Here is a 23,141-nt window from a genome sequence, read left to right as displayed (position 1 = left end):
AAGAATATTCCAATTCTATCGATACACAACACATGCCGAGTATTCCATTTCTATCGATACACAACACATGCGGCTTTTTCGGCGTTAGAATATTCCTATTGTTCGAATGTTCACAGTTGGACTGTTCACAACGGGACTGCTGATATGAGGCTTCCATTGCTGTGTTAGAATTAGCACCAATTACCGATGCAGCAGATCGTAATGTGAGCGGTAAGGGACTGGGATTACCGACACATGATGATTGTTGCGTGGACGTAGTAGCTAGAATAACACACAAAGATGGTCAGTTGAGGGGCACTGAGTTATTAGCTCATGATCGTTCGCTTAGTAGCGGACACGCAACCAATTAGGCTACGAAGACCCCCATACTATAGCTTGTTGGAAAGGTTGGAAAGGAAAGGCGCTAGAATATAGTCCTTGACAGTGTTTTGTTTGGTTAAATCGTTCGTGAGTTATAGTGTCGCAAATATGGAGAAAAATAAAGAGAAAATCCCTACTATGACAAAGGCAAAAATGCATCTCAAGCTGCGAATAAAATTTGTGCAGTTTATGGACCCGATACAGTTTCCATTTCCACCGCACAACGATGGTTTCAACGTTTTCGTTCTGGTGTAGAGGTCGTCGAAGATGCGCCACGCTCCGGAAGGCCTGTCGTCGAAAATTGCGACAAAATCGCTGAATTAGCCGAGAAAGACCGGCATAGTAGCAGCCGTAGCATCGGCCAAGAGCTGGGGATAAGTCATCAAACCGTTATTAACCATTTGAAGAAGCTTGGATTCACAAAGAAGCTCGATGTATGGGTGCCACACACGTTGACGCAAAAAAACATCTTTGACCGTATCGACGCATGTGAATCGCTGCTGAATCGTAACAAAATCGACCCGTTTCTGGAGCGGATGGTGACTGGCGATGAAAAGTGGGTCACTTACGACAACGTGAAGCGCAAACGGTCGTGGTCGAAGCCCGCTGAAGCGGCTCAGATGGTGGCCAAGCCCTCATTAACGGCCAGGAAAGTTCTGCTGTGTGTTTGTTGGGATTGTCAAGGAATAATCTATTATGAGCTGCTTCCCTATGGCCAAACGCTCAATTCGGACCTGTACTACCAACAACTGGACCGCTTGAAGGTAGCACTCATGAAGAAGAGGCCATCTTTGATAAACAGAGGCCGCATTGTCTTCCATCAAGACAACGCCAGGCCACACACTTCTTTGGTGACGCGCCAGAAGCTCTGGGAGCTCGGATGGGAGGTTCTTTTGCATCCGCCGTATAGTCCGGACCTTGCACCAAGTGACTACCACCTGTTTTGACGTAGGACTACGTCTTTCATTTCTATACCGGGGTGTAAAATCAAAGTTTCGAAAACGAAAGCGTTACGCCGGAGACCGAGATTTTGAGCGTTAATAGCTCCTAAACAACTGAACGAAATGGTATGATAAACACTTCATTCGAAAGATAAAATGTCTACGCGTTCTATACTTGTTACTTTCTGATCCAAAAACTTGTTTCAATAGTCTTAAAATTGCTTTCAAAACAGGCTATTGAAATCACCAATCGGTATATAAGAGAGCGCCGCTCGGAAATCCACTCAGTTCAAATTGAACAGCGATTGGAGCATGTTGTCGCTGTTGTGGTGAAGCTCTTCGTTTATCATGAAAGCGCGGAAGAACGGTGTCACCAAGAGCCTGTTTGTGCACCTTAGGCCAGAAGGGAATCCATCAGGAGGAGAGTGATGCCACAAACGGTTCCCCGGTAAGATCTCGAAGCAGCCGCTACACACACACATACACGCGCGGAATTCTTTCCTTTTTTATGCCATTCAGCATCGAGAAAGATCCGGAAAATAATCTGCCAGTTCCTCTGGGAATTTAAAAATACATTCATGTGAAAGAGTGTATTTGAATGTTTTCTATCCATGTAACACTGTGACCAAATATGTTTCAATCAAGTGATATTAACAGATGGTTATCGAGTTAGCATTAACCACTGGTGGGCTTCCAGCATCGAGGAAAATGTGGAAATATCTAATCGTTACTGGAAATAATCTGCCAGTTCCTCTGGGAATTTAAAATTACATTCATGTGAAAAAGTTTATTTGAATGTTTTCTATCCATGTAACACTGTGACCAAATACATTTGGTTTTGTGATTTTTCAATCAATAGCAATTAACAGGATAGCTTCTGAAGATTATTCTTCCCCATCAGTAGGATATTTCCGTATACAATATTGGATGCATAATCCCTTGTGCCTCCAACGTAACGCTCTCGTTTTCGAAGTCCCTCAAATATTCATTCATTCAGAATGAATTCAGATTCAACTTCAAACAAATGATCTCTAAATCAACGATAGTCCTACGTCACCCTTGCGGTTATACCATAGATATAACCCACTTCCTGTTTTTGTCCATGGCGAACGAGCTAGGTAGTCAGAAGTTAGCCACAAAAGAGGCCTGTGAAAATTAGCTATCCGAGTTTTTTGCCAATAAGGAAGCGAGCTTCTATAACAGGGGTATTATGAAGTTGGCATCTCGTTGGGAACAAGTCATCGAACAAAACGGCGTATATTTGACTTAAAACAGATGATTGTACCTAATTTTATGAACAAATGAAAATTAAAAAAAAAATACCGCAGGACTTTTTTGACAGCCTAATATAATTATATTAGCCTTGTCTTTGAGATACAAATTTTGATCCGAACCGATCCAATCGAAGTGGTCTTTCACGAACTTTAGCAGAGTCTTCAGATGCTTCGGCGTCAGCATCGGGGGCTTTTACCGCCTAACCCCTGTTCCATGAGCCGCCGCTGAACTGTCCGGGAACTCTCGGACAAGTTCAGTTCGACTCGGATATTTTTCGAGATCTTGAAGGGATTTTTCTTGGAGGCTCGCTTTATGTCATCAGAGTAATCCTTCGCGGTCGTTCCCTTGGGCGTCCAGACGATTCGGATTTTTTTGCGGTCGTGGAGGGCATTAAGAACGAAGGTTTTGGATCGTCCCAACTACTCTGCGATTTCGAGTAGGCTGCTGCCAGCCTTGGACCATCCGCTATGTTTCCGTGCAATTGTGCGCGCGACCCATTTTTCGTTGACTGCAACTAAAATTCAAGAATTAAAACTTTATATACTTTTTGTTTACATAAAAAATTCTTACCAGGATCCGAAAAACACAAAATATCACCGAGTAACAATAAGTTCTTCTAAAATCGGTCGATACAACACTTGAAACACCCGAAACGAGTCATAAATTTTTTTTCGCGTCATTTTAGTTGTTAAGTATGCTTAAAACGTGTGAATCAGATAACCCTCCCGATAATCGCACATAACACTGTATTCTATCCATTGTAGCCTTTATCAGTCTGGTCAGCCTTCCTGGGAAGCCGAGAAAGGCACTCGAGCACTTTATATGAAATTGAGACAGGACAATTCCACGTCCTGAGTTTCCAATCGTTAGCCCGTTTTCGTCGCCTGAGTCTGTACTGTACGTGTATATTTTTTTCAATTTAATGAAACATAGAATGAAGTTTAATCATTTAAAATTGTAGTAGTGGAAGTGGAAGTAGTGGAAGTAGTTGTGACAAAAGTGTTACAATTTTCACTAGTATAAATATTCGTATTGCTTGCTCAAAAACGCTTATTTTGATATTTCATTATTTCGTTCTGTCAACAGGTGACATTCCTAATGATGCCACTGGAAATTGCGTGGGCATATACAGTACGATGGATGGCGGGCGATATAATGTGTCGATTGATGGCATTTTTCCGTACATTTGGGCTGTATTTATCAAGTTTCGTGCTTGTATGCATATCTGTAGATAGGTAAGTTATATACTGTTATTTATGATATTATATTTGCTTGCCGTTCTGCACTATTTTATCTATTATTGTGATTAAAATAAAATTTTAAATATAAAGGTCCTTAGCAGTAATAATTCGTGTCTTAATCTCCGACATTGTGCACGAATGTGAAGTGCAAGATTTGCGGTTGTGGCAGGTCGTTAGACTGGCCGAAAAAGTCGCACTGGTACTATCAATTTGCTTGCCATCATGTGTTCAAGAAGGACGGCGTAAACTTCATTTCCTCCACCAACAAGGGAAATGTTTAGAGTTCATGGTAGTCTAGGATTTCGAGGGAAGCTTTTTAAATTTTCCAGCTACGTCTTCGTAGGTGCGGTTCAAAACAGCGTCTGATCTCCATTTCAAGGGCAGATGATCATTGTTCTCGTGTCAGCGTGGAGCTCTAAATAGAGCTGAGTACGATGGACCCCGGTGAGACAGGGGGATTATGCATGTACTGCAAGCCATCCGTAAATTTGAAACGCACAAGAAAATTCACAAAGAAATTCGATACAGGACAACAAGACTCGTGTTTCTTGCGAGTACCCGAACTCTTTCGGAAATATTGAGAGCCCGCAATTTCAACAACGTAGCGTTGTAGGAGGTGTGCTGGAATGGTTCGATGGTGCAATCATTTCAAGGCGGTTATACCATCTACCAGAGCTGCGGCAAAACCCACGAGTCTTTCCTGGTCAGACGCAGCACCTTCTTCCACCACAGCCTCCTATATCGATACACCTGAAAATCACCTCAGCAAACGGAAATGCAAATCGACCTCGTTTTGATCGATAGTCTGCACTTCTCAGATATCATCAACGTTAGAACCCAATACAAGCGACCGACGACAGCTATGGAGAATCAAGACTGATTGAGACAACGATGAACGGTGTACGCTGTAGTGTGCAGATCACAGGCGATCTGTCGTAATAGTGTGAAACTCACAGGGAACTTCGACAAGGCGAAGGACTCTCCTGCCTGCTCCTCAACGTGGCGCTGGAAGGTGTTATGCGGAGAGCAACATGTTGAAGTTGAGCACGATGTGTAACAAGTTCAGTTAGTTTATCTGGCCCGCCGATAATGTAGACATAATTAAAAGAACACATGCGACGGTACCGCACTTGTATACCCGTATGAAAAACGAAGCAATGCAGATTGGGCTTGGTCGACGTGGTCGAAGAATTGTCTACACTCTGTCCAACTTCTATAAGACCACTCTGATTATATTTCGTTGCAATACAAACAGTTACAATTTCAACAAGATACATTCATACATTGTAGAATGCTTAGAATAAAGTGTACAAGTATGTTTCTACTTCTCTGGGGGGGGGGACTTTATCAACTCTTCCGCCCGGATGCGACGGCCACTGCAAAGGATTGAGATCTGGACTGGATGTGGGTGTAAAGTTTTGTCCTTTAGAATGTCGGATTGTGATATTTCAGAAACAAAACTCGATCAACCTTGCTTACCAAAATTTGTATTATATAGGGTGGTGTCAGGTAACATACATATGCGGGAAATTTAAGGAATGCATGTTTGTTGAAATTCGTGGAAGTGGAAGATTTACGCGTTGCCAATCCATGCCAAACCGATATAGTGGTTCTCAGATTTTCGTGAAAATTGGTAGTTTTGTTCCTTATCGCAAAATAATAGACCCGTATCAATCTTCTATTCAACGTATTTGTTTTTTTTATAGTTTATGTCAGTGGTGGTCAGGTATTGACATGGTGCATGGTTTTTCTCACAACTTTTCAAAATGAAATGTAAAATATATATAAATGTAAAATATACGTATTTATCTGGTACCTTTTTTGAATCACTTTTTATTTTAAATTGAAAAACATTCAGTTCTATATATGTAAAATGCATAACTCTAGAACAAAATGAAATAAAAACCCAAAACTTCCATTGAAGGTATAAAACTATCCAGAATTAACATTTTTGGCAAAATTATTCGACCATCTCTTCTTCACGCAGAGTCGAAAACACTAAGGCCTATCGCCAATCGCTGCAGCTTCTCGATAGAATTCTGCAACGATTAGTTATTCCAATGGGAACATCCACAGCCACGCTTCTCCAACTTGGCCCTATGTGAATAATCCGATGGATTGGCGAATGACACATCATTTGAGGAGGTGATGCCTGGTAGGTTTGTTGCTAGTCTCGTTTTTTAACCAGTCTAGGAGTTTTTTTTTTGCATATTTCCAAACATATTCACTTCAATCTGGGTGCAGTTCGTAGATCTACTTTGCCGTTTTTCCGCACTTGAATAACGTGACAGTTGGCACACGCTTCTCGTACAGACCGAACTTTATCGTTGCTAGTACGAACAAGTACTGATGAACTTGGTGAGAATGAAGGGGGACATCGAGCTACACGACTGCAGTGTTACCACTTTTCTTCCCTTCAAATTTCACTGCTTCTGAAAATCACACTGCGTTTCAATGAGTTCCATCTGCATGTTTTCAGCGGTATGTACATCATCGAAACTGAATGGGGTGGAGAAAATTGGAAAATTCTTCCATCTGTTTTGAAGTACCAAAATCTGCGAGAAAAATCAGCATTAATCAATTGGAGTGCATCAACATTTTTCCTAGTTGTCGACACTTGAGAAACTCTCAATTCTCGGCAGCTCGCTCTTCCAAACTTTCAAACAAATAATTTTCACTCCTAATTCAGCACAGGATGTGACAACAAGATTGTCCATTTTTTACGCATATTTCAACTCATATTCTTATTTCAGATTGAGTCTTCAAAACAGCAGCAGCTTCATCACAAATCAAATAAACCATTTTTTAACACGTCCTTCGTCAGCCTCGTTTCTTGTTTTACTAGTGCAGGATTCTATTTTGCTTCAATTTACACAACACACGCCACAGTGATAAAAAAGCGATTGCCAATAGACACTGAAATGGTGAATGATCTTGACTGCCCTCTAGTGGCGAGAGCACATCAAAATTGAATGAATTTTCTCCCAAACTTTCTCTCTCTCTTATGTACTCACGCGTACATACATCCCGTTCACTCTCATAAGACTCTTGAAAAAGTTTCCAGCAGTTAAGCCGGGTTTATACGTTGTTAGTTAATCGGTTTGGAGTAAACATCAAACGATCCGAAGAAGTGGAAACGCACCCATACCATAAAATTTGAAACTTAATTTGCATGTTTGGGGCTACTCGCAACCGAGCTACTTCAAAGTTTTTTGGCAACTCGCCCGTTTGCCCCACACATACAAATCAAATGTCACATTTGCAGATATGGGTACCTTCGTAATTCTTCGGGTCGTATGACGTTTACTCGCAACTGAGTAACTGACAACTTATAAATCCGGTTTTACTGCCGTTACTTGCACGAATTTATGCGACAGAACCAAAAAACGCGAAAAAGTCTTCTGAGTACTAACGAGAACATTTGTCAGAAGCTTAAATTAGTACGGAAAACGGAAAAGAAAACAAACAATTATCAGCTTGGATACACACGATTAACAAGAATTACTCACAAAGTTTTTTTTTTTATCCAAAATATATATATTTTTTTTATTAAGGCTCATATGGCGTCAGCCTAACGGGGCCGGGAGTTCAATATTTCGACAATGTTTGCTTACAACTATGTTAGTAATATGTAACCGATTACTCGCGGTTGACTCGAGGTTAGTATTACAAGTGTTCTCATAATTGGTATGTCGCAGTCTTCGATGCTCTGTACGTGTGCCCGACACGGGATACTTCCTATTGGGATGCAGCTGACCATTAATCAGCAACGCCCCCCTAGTCTGTACCCCATATCTAGCGTGGTGCGTCTTTCTCGACTCGAGGAATCCAGGATAGAATGGTCACTAGCCGGCGCAATCATCAGCTCGTGTAGAGTTGTCATGAGCGGTACAACCTTTGGCTCTTGTTGAATAATCAGTGGACTGCACAACCTTCGGCCCGTGCATCTGTAAAGAGTGTGTGTATGTATTGCCGCGACTAAGTAAAAGTTTATCGTTTGGATAGGAGGGATATGAAACGGGGACACAACGAAGGAAACATCATTAAACGTTGACATCGGCGTTTCTGAGGAACAGGTATAGATGAAGCAGAAGATCAGGATCATGGCTACCTAAGATATCCCGGACGGGGATATCCGATTGTCTGCCTTGTGCTCTCAGTGCTCTAGAGAGCTGAGAGCGAGTAGCCAGTCGCCGCTGGGTCGTTTGAGTCTCCTTGAACGATTTTACCACGATTTACGAAACACGGTGGAATTATCGACTTCCAACTATTTCGCGATCCACATATAGAACTGGCCTGGATTTATTACGACCGCCTCCATATTTTTTTTGTCGAAGCAGTTCTTGTTTGGAAGCCGTCTCGATCTCGATAACCACTTGACAGATTGTAACGAAATTTTGCGAATCTTTTCCGTGAACATTGCACTCTAAACTAGTGTCAAATTTCATCGATTTTTATCCATGCAATAACAAGTTATACACAAAAGAAAGTGTTGCATTTTTTTTTCGAGTACAATCTTAATACACAAGGAACTTTAATTTATCTTTTTAGGTATTTTGCGGTGCTGCAACCATTGAAGTTTTCCAAAAGTAGAGGTAGAATAATGATAATGATGGCTTGGACATTATCATCCATATGTAGTGCCCCTCAGGTAAATAAATAAATAATTCTATGCTTGTTAGTTTTTTTTTTTTTTTATCCAAAATATATATTTTATTAAGGCTCATATGGCGGCAGCCTAACGGGGCCGGGAGTTCAATATTTTGACAATGTTTGCTTAGACTATGTTAGTAATATGTAACCGATTACTCGCGGTTGACTCGAGGTTAGTATTACAAGTGTTCTCATAATTGGTATGTCGCAGTCTTCGATGCTCTGTACGTGTGCCCGACACGGGATACTTCCTATTGGGATGCAGCTGACCATTAATCAGCAACGCCCCCCTAGTATGTACCCCATATCTAGCGTGGTGCGTCTTTCTCGACTCGAGGAATCCAGGATAGAATGGTCACTAGCCGGCGCAATCATCAGCTCGTGTAGAGTTGTCATGAGCGGTACAACCTTTGGCTCTTGTTGAATAATCAGTGGACTGCACAACCTTCGGCCCGTGCATCTGTAAAGAGTGTGTGCATGTATTGCCGCGACTAAGTAAAAGTTTATCGATCGGATAGGAGGGATATGAAACGGGGACACAACGAAGGAAACATCATTAAACGTTGACATCGGTGTTTCTGAGGAACAGGTATAGATGAAGCAGAAGATCAGGATCCCGGCTACCTAAGATATCCCGGACGGGGATATCCGATTGTCTGCCTTGTGCTCTCAGTGCTCTAGAGAGCTGAGAGCGAGTAGCATGGAACCGGATACACGACCAGACAACATGCTCGATGTCGTGGTAGCCATCGCCACAATCACAAAGATTGTTTGCTGCGAGCCCAATGCGATAGAGATGCGCGTTTAGGTTGTAGTGATTGGACATAAGCCGAGATATCACGCGAATGAAATCACGACCTACATTCAATCCCTTGAACCATGCACTCGTCGAGACCTTGTTAGTTGCTTGTTGTTGCTTGTTAGTTGATATAGATAACTGTGGTTTATTATTTATGCTTTTGATAAGAATATAATGTTAAAAGACAACTTTGATGACAATGATAATGTATTATATCAACCTTCACCGGTTACATATTACTAACATAGTTGTAAGACAAAAATTGTCAAAATATTGGACTCCCGGCCCCGTCAGGCTAACGCCACATGTGCCTTAATAAAAAATATATTTTGGAAAAAAAAAAAAAAAAAAACCTTCACCGGGTTGCAGTTCGAAAAATCGAAGAACAACTTTAATGATTTTTATATCAGGTAGTGGAAAATTACCAGAACAGATCCAGGAACTCTGAGAACTACTATACTACAGCAATCCTAAAAACAACCCGAGTTTCGAGTTCCGTTGCAATAAGTAACATTTGCGGAAATTTTTATTTTCTGTTTCCATTGGAAGAAATGTGTAGCTAAAACGCATCGAATGCTTATAGAAGTTTATAGTGACTCTGCACCATCGGATAGATTTCGTAATAAATGTTTGGACGATTTAAGAGTGTTGATTTCAGTGATTTCAGGCTGTCAGGACGCTTTAGCTTACCATACATATTTAGCTTTAGCGGCCATACATATTTGGAGACGAAAAGCTTCCGGATCAACAGAAAAAGTTTGAAGTTGAAGAATTAGAGACATTACTCGATCAAGATTCATATCAAACACAAACATAACTTGCAGAATCATCCGAAGTAACTCGAAAATCTATTTCTAAATGTCTCAAAACCGTACAATACATACGAAAACAATGAAAATATGTTTCACGCGATTTGAAGACGAGAGATGATGAACGACGATTTTGCATGCCCGAAATGTTGATCGAACAGCACAAATAAAGGTCCTTTTGGTGACACAGTCACTACCGAAAATCGTCGATATTATGCGCCCAGACACAAGTCGATAATATTCCATCATAACAACGCTCGGCATCATGTTGCTACTCAAGTTTAACACTATTTGGAAAACAGCGGACGAGAATTCCCGTATAGCCCAGACCATGTTTCGAGAGATACCGAAAGCTTAAAGTGGAATACGCTTTACTTCAGGACAGTGTGTCAAAATTGACTGAATTCATCTTGGCTTCAAAAGATGAACGCATCTTTCGCGAAGACGCTGTGTGTATGATGCAGCAACGTTTCTGCAGTTGTCTTAAGTAGCACCGTGATGAGCGCTGATGTCTTATGCTATTGACGACTGATAGTTTAGAATGCTGTTTGACAATCACCAGGTGTGGTCAGATTCAACGTTGGCGCAACGATAATTTTTGACGCTGTTAATATCTGAGAAGTGCCGACCACCGATCAAAACGTGGTCGGTATGTTTTTTTCTGTATGTTGTGATGCACTTCTGGTGTAACGATATTGGAGACTGTGCTGGAAGAAGGTTCTACGTATGACCATGATCTTGGAGGCAGTGAAGGCGATAGGTGTTAGCCCATTTTCGTTAGTTTCGTTATTTAGGATAAGCACTAAACCTATCAATTATCGGTCTGAGCTCCTCCTTTTGACCGATCTGAGTGTTCAAATTTCCGATGATGTTTTCGATGTATTGGGCAGCGAATTCGAATTAATTTCTTCGTTATCGTCATCGGTGCTAGCCCCACATGAGCTGGGTCGTTGATAATGCTGATGTAGAAGAAGTGCATTCCCAATCTGCAGTGCAGATTCTGCACAATCTGCATTCGTTGATTGGCCACCAGCCAATCACCCGTTTCTGCATCTCCCCCATCACGATTAAAGGTGTTCGCTGCTCGTGTGTATTACTGCAGCTCTATTGGATGGTAGAAACACTTTGAAACAATCGCACCACGTGAACCTTAACAAGCATAATAACTTAACATTCTAAACGCATACGACAGGGGTTGAATCAAACTTCACATTTTTCTTCATTTACAGGTAATAATATTCCACGTAGAACCACATCCTAACGTAACATGGTATGAACAGTGCGTAACATTCAATACATTCAAGAACGAAAAGCACCAAATTGTGTACAATATCCTAGTCATGGTATTTATGTATGCACTACCACTCTCCACTATCGTATGTTCTTACGCATCTATTTACATGGAAATCTTCAGGCGTAGTCGCATGCCTAATTCCGGTAGGTATTTACTGAGCTATATAATAAGATTGCATAATATATTATGATTTTCAAACTTCTACAGATGGATTTCGAAGATCCAGCATTGATGTCTTGGGTAGAGCTAAACGCAAAACATTGAAAATGACAATTACCATAGTCATGGTTTTTGTAATCTGCTGGACACCATATTATGTTATGTCGATATGGTAAATATAAAAAGATAATGAATAATTAGAGAATAAAATATGTACACTTCTAGGTATTGGCTAGATCGACAGTCAGCATCTAGTGTTGACCAACGTGTGCAGAAAGGTTTATTTCTTTTTGCTTGTACAAACAGTTGCATGAACCCTATAGTGTATGGTGTGTACAACGTTAAATTACGCAGGGATCGAAAATCGGTAGATATAATCTTAAATAAGATGCCAATACATGTTATTCACACAGTTCAATTGAAAACGTTGCTTAAATCAAAATTATCCACGCTATAAAATATTTTATTTGAATTTAATACATACAGGTAGCAACGTTCTTACTGTTTTTTTTATGTTATCGACATGTTTGTTGTCAAGATGCTACCTTCAAACAAATATTAAGTGATGGCAATCTATATTTTTACGATGTTTGTGCATTTTTATTATTTCAATTCATGTCAATTGTCTAATCCGCCATATTCTCGCAAAGTGACGTAAGCACCAGTTTCTTTTTTTTTTTTTGTAATAGATCGATAAAGAATATCAAATACTTTCAAAAAACTGCGAAATTTTGCAGAAATGTGAAAAACTGACTACGTAAAAGCTTGAAAACGGAGTGGCGTAAGCGACATTTCCACTGCGAGATGACGTAGGCGCTAATTCCACTATGATGAGACGTATGATCAGGTTGATTGTGATGCGATGTAATTTTTGATCTGATCTGATGGCATGGAATGAACGAGCTTGGACAGTAAATTTCACCCAACAACATATTCCGTAATGTACGTTTAGCATAATGAGAGTCACATGCATTCATTCTTGTAAGAAATAACTTTTTCGGAAAGCTTGTCATGCAAAATGAAAAATCCCCATGCTATGATACACTTATAATTACCATCTTCTCTTAGTACTGCAAACCATGCATTTGGAATCTCTGTTTAAAAATCTCGTCAAATATTCAAATTCATTAAATCAAAGTCAGTTTAAAGGTATAATTTATCTTAGATTGAAGGGTATTGTTGTTATCACATATTTCACATAAATATTTTAACTAAATAGTTAAAACTCATCACTTTAATTGTTGACTGCAAGGATTTCCCAATAGTGTCTTTTATCTTCAATGGATCTGAGTTTCTTGACGATGTTTATTTTCCTCGCCTGCTCAATTCCACTTTCGGTTGAATTGAAACTGAGTGTTGATTGAAGGGTAAATGTCGGTTTTGGTAAACAGCTGAACTCTTCTGAATTCTCCATCGAAACGCATCTTGTAACAAAACTCAAATTATCCCCGCGTAAACTGTATCATCGAATTATCCCCGCGTAAACAGCTTTACATCGAATAATTTCGGACGGCATTATGGAAAGAATCGGGTTCTCAACTACATTAGTCTGCTCGAAGCATGCTACAAAGTCGAAAAATGTGTAGAACTTTTCACCCTGATGCTTCTCATGCTTCGCTAAACGGCGGCACGTCGGAGAAAAAAAATTGGAAACAGATTCTCGCATACTTTGATGGATGAACGCCAATCGTTTGTGGAAACATGCGATTGAGATTCCACAACAAACTGGCGTTGGTGGCATAGCTTAACATAACAAAAGATATAATTGAGTGAAAAAACTCCAGAAAATATTTGTTTCTTTAACTTCATTTAGTTTTAATAGTCATTTAATCCAGCCATCTCATTGATGCTCGGTCTGTCAGACCTATACGCGACTGTAGGAAGATTAGATGAAAATGCATTTTTCAAAAATCAAACCGATGGCAATGTTTTTCCATCAAGTGTACACATTTCGTACAGATTATATTTCCGTAGTGTACACGTATGCTGATTATATATTCAATTTTAAGAAATCCTTCGTACTGGAAATTCTTCGCTCTGGTGCTTACGTCACATTGCGAGATTACGACAATAATGACAAAACTAAGCCAGAAATAGTTTTGACGTAGGACTACGTCTAACCGGAAGATATAGGGGGTGAAATAGAAATCTAGGCACTCAAAAGTAGGAAAAAATGCAAGATTTTTAACGCTTATAACTCGAGCATTTCTCAATAGATCGCAAAGGTTTTCGCATCAATTGATAGGAAATATATCTACGCATCTATCATAACGAATAACATTTCATTTTTCTTGAGATAAACAATTAAATAATTGTGAAATATCAAGCATTGTCCAAATGCACTATGTGCCCATTTTTGATTGGTCCATTTTGTGCTCCTCAAATTGTACCGACCAAAACGGGCAACCAGAGCAGCAGCGAAATAGAATGAAGCACGATTGGAAAGGAAACAGAAAAAAAAATGAACGAAACATTGGTCGCAGTCTCACACATGCGTAATTCTCGAGCCAGCCAGTCAGCTTAAAAATCCCCGCTCCGCTGCCGTAACGATCATTCTTTGTGTGGACACCGACTGGACAACATCGTTGCTGGACGGGCTGGACGGCGAGGGATCGAGTGCCTTTCTCAAGGCAAGAGGGCGGAGGTGGTAGCGCTGGAGTAGAATAGAGTTTTCAAAGGGCCTTTCTCAAGGCTAGAGACGAATGAACTGCAAAAGTTTAAAGTCTCTATAAATCAAGACCTTCCTTCTTTCCGTAACGATCATTCTCATTCAAACCGTACACCACATCGGTTCGCATCACAACACATCAACAAACCAACCCAAGCAGCCATGTCTGGACATGGTAAAGGAGGAAAAGTGAAGGGAAAGGCAAAATCCCGCTCGAACCGTGTTGATCTGGAATTCCCCGCAAGGGTAGCTAGGCCGAGCGCGTTAGTACCAGTGCACCAGTCCACCTAGCCGGCGTTATATAGTTTCGGCCGCTGAAGTGATCGAGTTAGCTGGCAAAGCTGCTCGCGACGATAAGAAAACCCGCATTCGGAACAGAACACATTCGTTTCGGTGAACATCAACAACAGGCAGTCGCAGCGAGTGGCGAGTGGCAAACGCAATCGCAAAACAGCAGCTGGTAGCAGAAGAAAAAAGTTTGTTCTTTATACAATCTGCTTTGGTGGCAAATCCAGAAGAAGGCGGCATCGAGGGCGTTCGAAATGTTTTTTTTTCCAAAACCACGAGTACTAAGTTTTCTAAATTGGAACCATTCCATAAAACAAGGCGCTTATCAGGGCCATTAAACCTTTCAAAAAAGAGTTTACGAAATACAGTTCAATGCTTTCTAAAATAATATCCAAAATAATAATAAAACACAAATTGATTTTTTCATAATTTGTTTGCCAGGATCTGATGAGTATGTGAATTTGGCAGTTGTTCTGAGGTTATTGATTTTCACCAATTCTTAAATCGCTTCTAGATTGAAAGTACAGTAATTTACACTTATCTCGACATTTAGCTAATTGGACGGACCTGTGATGCGATATATTTAGTTGGACATTTTTGTAAACATAGAGTTCGGGGTCCAAATTATGACCCCACATTGAAAGTCGACACTGTACCACTGTCATCGCAAATGTTCAATTACAGGTTAAAATTACCTCCAATCCGACATTGAGTGGTGGTAATGCGACGTGCCATTGAATGTAATTTACTGTACAATATGTCACAAGCTGGATGGGAAGAAATTTTCCAACTGTGAAAGCTGTGGCGAGTGGCAAACGCAATCGCTGAACAGAAAGGTTTAGCCGAACAAGATGGGGATATCGAGTGATAACAAAAAAAATAAACTCTTTAGATTGAAGATAATTTTGTGATCCTGAAAAGGACCCTTTTTAGCCTGCATGTGAATCCAACGAGCGAACAAATCGTAATGAATGTATTTTTTTGCCATCGCTGCCTTTTAACGCTCATTCGTTCGTCTCGTTGGACTCGCCCCTCTGGCTGAGTCTGCCGATTTGTCTCTATCCTGTGAGCGTGTACCGCTAGAGTCACGGATCCCAAAAAAATATCTCATTTTCTTTCAAACCGTAAACCAGTGTGGTTGTACGGCACCGTTTAACATTGCATCGCATCACATCATAAAAAGAAAACAAGCAGCAACGTGGACGTGTGGACGTAACAAAGGAAGACATGTTAAGGGAAAGGCAAAGTCTCACTCGAACCGTGCAGGTCTCCAGTTCCCTGTTGGTCTCACTGATTGCTCCGCAAGGGTAACTAGGCCGAACGGATTGGTGCCAGTATACCTAACAGCGATTATAGAGATAACTGATGATAACTGATGTTGAAAATTGACTGACGTTACATCTGCATTGCATAGAGAAATAACCAAGGAGCAACACGATGAGCTATGTATTTCCTGCTGCTCTGTTCTTATTTTAAAGGACTTTAATCCGAAGGTCATCCGTCCCTGTATTTACTGTTGGTTTTTCAGAACGCTTATAGCTCGTTTATTTCTCGACAGATCGTAGAGTTCGTCTCCAAAATCTCAGTTCTTTTCATTTTTATTTACTTTGTTTGCGGAGACTACAAATCTTACAATTCATTCGTCTCCGAAACCACAGCTTAATGTACGGTAATGTGCTCAATAGTGAAATATATGATAGTGAACGAGCTGATGACCACCTGTGCATTCCCTATCACAGCCATAATTTTGATTGTACGATATGTGTATACGTCGAAAGATGCCCGACATTTAATAAGTACAAAGCCTTCAGAAAAAAATCAAGAATCAAGTTTGTAAAAAAACGCAAAAACACAACACCAAAGGTTCTTTTCAGAACCCCCAACTTGTTCATAAAGAGTAAACAGTAAACTAATCCATTTTTCAGGTAGATAGGTAGGAATTCACGTAGGAGAAGAAAATAAAACAATATATTCAAAATATATATTTAGCAAAAGCTGTCCCCTTTGTCCTACGTCACTCCGGTTATGTCACCGACATTACCCACCCGTCTTTTTTTTTGCTGTATTATAGTGACTTTCAACCTTTTTTCGAAGGAATGTAATCCAGTACGCGGTCGAAGTCGGTTTCACTGTTCAGGGGGTACCTTACCTAACTTCATGCCGGGTAATTTTTAGAAGTAGGTTTTTCAAACTTTTTTTTTCTGAAAGTCCACACGTGATTCGAATGTTTAAAATTAAATTGAGACGCGATTTTGGTGAGCAATTATTCTCTCATTGAGGATCTTAAATGCAATCATCGCCACCAATATCGTGTGATTTGATTCCTCTAGATTACTTTTTGCAAGGTTACGTGTAGTCAAACGTTTATACTAATAAACCAACGAGGCCAAGGTCTTAAAAGACCATATTAGATGGGTGAGATAATATTGATGAATATTAAATAAACATCATATATCAGATAAACAACAGCAATTCTCGAGGTTAGAGGTCCTAGAAACAGGCTCGCTGCGCACGTATCCTTCTTGTAGTCACTAGTTCTAATGTAGGGTACTATTGTCCGGTACTTAAGAACTTTATACGATGTCGAATCTAATGAGCTTCACGACTCTGTGACGCCGATACGACTTCCGCTGAAAATGCGTCTTCGAATTTCGCGTTTGTTATCATTACGTTACATATAGGACTTTCATTGCGCTTCGTCTAATTCCTCCGGCTATTTTGTTCGGCGTATTTATCCCATGTTTCGTATTTAACACATTAAGGACCGCACGTTTTGGGGCAAAGTGATGCAAGCGCCAGAGCGAAGAACTTTCAGTACGAGACCTTTCGTAAACTTGCATGTATAATCAGCTTACGCGTCCAATACGAAAATCTGATCTGTACAAATTGTGTACACTTGATTGAAATACTTTGCCATCGACTTGATTTTTGAAAATGCCGCTTTTTTAAGCTTTGTTACCAACGCCAGTTTGTTTTTAATCGCTGTTTCCACAACCGATTGGCGTTCATCCATCAAAGTATGCGAGAATCTGTTTGCAATTATCTTCTCCAAAATGCCGCCTTTGAGCGGAGCATGAGAAAGCAACAGGGAGAAAAGTTCTACACATTTTCCGACTTTGTCTAACATAGCCCGATTGTAACAATTATAGACAGCACCAATTTTTTCCAATCCAAAATGCAATTGAAAACATTGAAAACATAGGATAATGACGTCCAAAATCATCCGTAGTAAATCAGATACAGTTTATGCGAGGATGTTTTGAGCAGTCTTGGTAATGGTTACCATCGTATCACTAATTATGGAGACGTATGTGTTGTGTCATTAATGAACAGTCAAAGTACCGTCGACCTAAAAATGTCATATGACATTTCGGTTTTTTTCCGTCTTATTCATTAGCTGTTCATCGTCCCGTAATTAAACAACAGTGTTCACGGGGAACGTTCATTCAACACATTCGAACTTGATAGGGAATAGTTTGTCGGTTACTTTGATCAAAACAATCCGTCTAAATATCATCCATCGTGTATGGATGTGTGAGTGAGAAGGTGGATTGATGTGTGCAGCTACGCTTGAGTGCAGAATAAAGAGAGAAGAAGAATGCATACCACTGCAGTTTTAATGTCAAATGACATTAAAAATACAGTCAAAGTAGCCGGAATTAAAGGATGGTTATGAGCACGAATGGTAGAATGGAAATAGCATATTTTCACCGCTCTTCTGGGTACGTTTGACAGAAAGAGAGAATTAGAAAACGTTCAATTGATTGTCGTGTTTGCGGCTGTGCGTTTATTTCAGAGGTGACTGTTCGAACCGAGCAATGCTTTCTTGGTCACATTCGCAATACATATTGAGCTGTGACTCTCGCGCAAGAGCAGTATGTGATGGTTGAGAGAAATGTCGACAGTTTACAACACTGGTTTTGAGTTTTGTTACAAGATGCGTTTCGATGGAGAATTTAAAAAAGTGCAGCTTTTCACCAAATCCGACATTTACCCTTCAATCAACTCTCAGCTTCAATCCATCCGAAAGAGAAATTAAACTGGTGGAAAAGTAAACAGCGTCTTTAAAGCTTTTACGAGGTAATTTTTTCACATTTCTGCAAAACTTCGCAGTTGTTTGAAAGCATTTGGTATTCGTTATCGATGTATAACAAAAAAATGTAAAATGTCAATTTTGGCACTTGCGACACTTTGCGACACTTTGATATAAAATTCAATTTCCATGAATGATTCAAATAGTTCACATTCCTGCATTAGTATCATCGTTACGTTATGCTTTAATACCAATTTCAACAATGTGTGCCCTGAAAGAAAGCTTCAAATATACAAAAATGTACTAAGTTAAGCCTATACCATTTTAAACTTTATCTCTTTAATTTACAGGGTGCCGGGAAATCGGACCAATCATCTATCATGTTGAGACACGCTACAAAGTAGTACTCAGCACATATAAGTAGCTAATTAGCAGATGTAATGTGATCAATATTCTTTGTGGAAATAGAAAAACGAAGTGTAAAATAAACAAAACATATTGGATTGTATATTATTCTTATCACATGACACAAACCTTGAAAGTTCCAGACAGATAGAGCATATTGTTGGAGTAGAATGACTATCTTTAGCAGAGTAAAGGTGCTGCCCCACGGTGCATTAAATTTATGATATAGTTCTCTATAACATTGACGTGATAGTCATAGTTCTATGAAATTTCGGAAACAATTTTGGAAAGTTTGAGCTATGACATAATAGAAGCTATGTAGTAGAAAACTATCGTTTAGTATTATGACCTAGAGTTTTTTGGTGTACAAACGAGTAATTTTTGATTTTCTGTATTGTTTGTTTTTTTTTTATCCAAAATATATATTTTATTAAGGCTCATATGGCGTCAGCCTAACGGGGCCGGGAGTTCAATATTTTGACAATGTTTGCTTACAACTATGTTAGTAATATGTAACCGATTACTCGCGGTTGACTCGAGGTTAGTATTACAAGTGTTCTCATAATTGGTATGTCGCAGTCTTCGATGCTCTGTACGTGTGCCCGACACAGGATACTTCCTATTGGGATGCAGCTGACCATTAATCAGCAACGCCCCCCTAGTCTGTACCCCATATCTAGCGTGGTGCGTCTTTCTCGACTCGAGGAATCCAGGATAGAATGGTCACTAGCCGGCGCAATCATCAGCTCGTGTAGAGTTGTCATGAGCGGTACAACCTTTGGCTCTTGTTGAATGATCAGTGGACTGCACAACCTTCGGCCCGTGCATCTGTAAAGAGTGTGTGTATGTATTGCCGCGACTAAGTAAAAGTTTATAGATCGGATAGGAGGGATATGAAACGGGGACACAACGAAGGAAACATCATTAAACGTTGACATCGGCGTTTCTGAGGAACAGGTATAGATGAAGCAGAAGATCAGGATCCCGGCTACCTAAGATATCCCGGACGGGGATATCCGATTGTCTGCCTTGTGCTCTCAGTGCTCTAGAGAGCTGAGAGCGAGTAGCATGGAACCGGATACACGACCAGACAACATGCTCGATGTCGTGGTAGCCATCGCCACAATCACAAAGATTGTTTGCTGCGAGCCCAATGCGAGAGATGCGCGTTTAGGTTGTAGTGATTGGACATAAGCCGAGATATCACGCGAATGAAATCACGACCTACATTCAATCCCTTGAACCATGCACTCGTCGAGACCTTAGGGATAATCGTGTGTAACCAACGACCGAACTCATCACCACTCCACATGCGTTGCCAACTTACGAGCGTATACTGACGAGGAATGTGGAAAAATTCATTATAAGCAATTTGCCTTTCAAAAAGTGTGCCTTCTAAAGCGCCCACCTTAGCTAGCGAGTCCGCTTTCTCATTCCCCGGAATCGAGCAATGAGAGGGAACCCATGCTAAGATAATCTTGAATAATTTTTCGACCAAAACACTCAATAGTTGTCTTATTCTTGTTAGGAAATAAGATGAGCGTTTATCAACTTTCATTGAGCGGATTGCCTCTATTGAGCTGAGACTGTCTGAAAAAATAAAATAGTGGTCGATGGGCAATGTTTCAATGATCCCTAATGCGTAATATATCGCACCCAGTTCAGCGACATACACGGAACAAGGATCTTTGAGTTTGAAAGAGGCACTGGAATTTTCATTGAAGATGCCGAAGCCAGTGGACCCGTTTATCAATGAACCGTCAGTAAAGAACATATTATCAGATCTAACTTTCCCATATTCTGCCGAAAATATCGGCGGAATAGAATCGGAGCGTAGGTGATCTGGGATTCCATGGATTTTTTGTCGCATGGACAGATCAAAAATGACAGAGGAATTGCAGAATTAAGGGAAGCAAACTTGGTTGGAGATGCCTGGTGAAGGGTGCACGTCGTGGGTGAGGTACTCATGGTATAAAGACATAAAACTTGACTGAGGAGTCAGTTGGAGTAGATTTTCGAAGTTATCAATCACCAATGGATTCATAATCTTGCAACGGATGAGAAATCTGTAGGATAATTCTGTGAACCGAAGAGTAAGCGGGGGTACTCCTGCCAAAACTTCGAGACTCTTCGTATGTGTCGAATGCAAACACCCCATGGCTATACGCAAGCAACGATATTGTATTCTCTCCAGCTTGAGAATATGAATCCTGGCAGCTGATCGGAAGCAAAAACTGCCATATTCTAACACTGATAATATCGTTGTTTTGTACAACTGAATGAGGTCTCCTGGATGGGCACCCCACCATGTTCCGGTAATTGTTTGGAGAAAATTGATTCTTTGCTGGCATTTCCGTTTCTGTTTGTTTGGTTGACAGCCATAAATAATTCAACCTGTTTTTGTGAGTGTCAAATCTTAAACAGGAGAAGAAAAAAATCGCCGCAGTTCTGACATATATTTCTCAAAAGACAAACTCAGAAAACCCGCAGATTCTTATTTGGTTTTCATCCACATGGTGTGATGACTCTCGGAATAGGAGATTGAATTTGGTGGGAGGATGATCCCCCTTTGATTCCGACGAGTCTTTCACGTCCTCCTCATTCTGATAATCATTGTTTTTGTGTGTATCATTCTGAAACAGAAAAAAGCTTTTTAGGTTTTTTTTAAATTTTTTGCGAAGCCGAAAAATGAAAAGAAAAAGGATTTTTTTGTAACTAGTCGGGACATTTCAGAAGAAATTGCCGAAAATTCCTTGGAACGAAGAAAGAAGAAAACTCGAAAGGATCCAAGAAGCCAACCCCAGAGCAACAAGCAAAGTAAGCGGACGCCCGATCTGCGTCACGGAAACCGATAGCAGATGTTGGTGATGTGTAGTATTGGACAGTTTGTTTCTTGGCAGGTGATGTGATCCCTGATGCTTGGATCATAGATAGTGGCTGTACGTGCCACATGACAAATGATCGAAGTTTCTTCAATGATTTCAAGAGGGGCGTCGTAGTTGAAGTGACGCTGGCAGACGGAACCAAGACGAAATCAGCCGGAAGCGAAAGTGGTGTGGTGTTCGGTATAGAAGGAGCTGGTAAACGTATTGCGATTACGCTGGTGTACGTTTTGTACGTGCCTGCCTTGGAAGGGGGCTCATATCCGTCCTGAAGCTGGTACGGAAAGGATTCGATGTTGTTTTCAATGCGAACCAGTGTGAAATCAAGTCCACGGATGGTGTTGTTGTAGTGATAGGTGTGATGCACAGAAACCAATACAAACTGAAAATGGCCGAGCAGTGCATGGTGGTGGCCGGGAACCACCATGAGCAATGTCAACACACTTGACATCGAAAAATGGCTCACCGGAGCATGGACGTCATAGGCGAAATCCAATTGAAGAAGTTGGAGGACGGTGTTGTGATGCGGTGAAAGGATTGTCTGCGAATGTTGTCTCTGCGCGTCCATGGAGAACCCTACATCGAGCGGCAACAAATATTTCACAACTATGATCGACTATTATAGTCGATTCTGTGTGGTGTTTGTCGCATCTTTAGCGGCGAACCTCCATCCTTGGTTACATTTCTAATGGTTAGCAGATGATTCCAATTGCCCCTCGTTATCCCAGTGGAAAGTGTAATACAGAATACAATTGATAGAAAGTAAATAAAGGATAATAGAGCAGCGAAATTAAGATGGCAGATAGTTAAATTAAATCGGAAAAATAATAGGTGAATTGAATAGACTATATAGAGACAGAAAAAATTGAATGTTTAAAGTTAAAATTTAGAAACATTAAACGTGAGTCAAGTTTGTATATTGTAGATTGATTTATTTATGATAAACTGTTTTCACAGGATTTTTTTAACGTCGTACTGCGAAGAATAAAGACCTGTTAAAAAATTGGAAAGGTTTCTTGTTATTGAATAACAATTTAAAAAATTCGTTTATTCTGCTTAATATACGAATCGCAGTAAGTTGCTGAAATGCACAAGAATAACGTAAAAACCTTTCGGAGTCCGTCGAACATTCATCGATTGTGAGTTGCGGATTATGTAAATCTCCTGATAATAGCCGAATGGTTAGTTGCGATGAATGCGGATTGTGGTACCATTTCAAGTGCGTGGATGTCGATGAGAATGTAGCGAATGTTGACTGGAGTTGCACAAAATGTTTAGAAGCTAGGGCAGCTCAGGGCGCAATCGGATTCTCAACACCGAATGTACGAAAAGAA

At 40.4% G+C, this 23,141-nt stretch overlaps 1 protein-coding gene across 4 annotated transcripts in view; it reads left to right on the top strand.

The window, feature by feature from the left end:
• The window catches only part of LOC129777593 (adipokinetic hormone/corazonin-related peptide receptor variant I), a 70,282-nt gene extending 51,268 nt beyond the window's left edge, over window positions 1-19,014 (top strand). For all 4 annotated transcript variants that reach the window (XM_055783962.1, XM_055783961.1, XM_055783963.1 and 1 more), the window contains exons 4-9: window positions 3,663-3,811; window positions 8,369-8,468; window positions 11,308-11,515; window positions 11,580-11,703; window positions 11,757-11,898; window positions 18,871-19,014. In XM_055783962.1, coding sequence (XP_055639937.1) covers window positions 3,663-3,811; window positions 8,369-8,468; window positions 11,308-11,515; window positions 11,580-11,703; window positions 11,757-11,898; window positions 18,871-18,924 — 777 coding nt within the window. In that variant the 3' untranslated portion in view covers window positions 18,925-19,014. The remainder of the gene's footprint in view (window positions 1-3,662; window positions 3,812-8,368; window positions 8,469-11,307; window positions 11,516-11,579; window positions 11,704-11,756; window positions 11,899-18,870) is intronic.
• The last annotated feature ends 4,127 nt before the right edge of the window (window positions 19,015-23,141 follow it).

The sequence above is a fragment of the Toxorhynchites rutilus genome, chromosome 3 (assembly GCF_029784135.1).
Source record: "Toxorhynchites rutilus septentrionalis strain SRP chromosome 3, ASM2978413v1, whole genome shotgun sequence".
Lineage (NCBI taxonomy): Eukaryota > Metazoa > Arthropoda > Insecta > Diptera > Culicidae > Toxorhynchites > Toxorhynchites rutilus.
The sequence above is the reverse complement of the archived record's forward strand: the minus strand, read 5'-3'. Positions and strand labels throughout refer to the sequence as shown.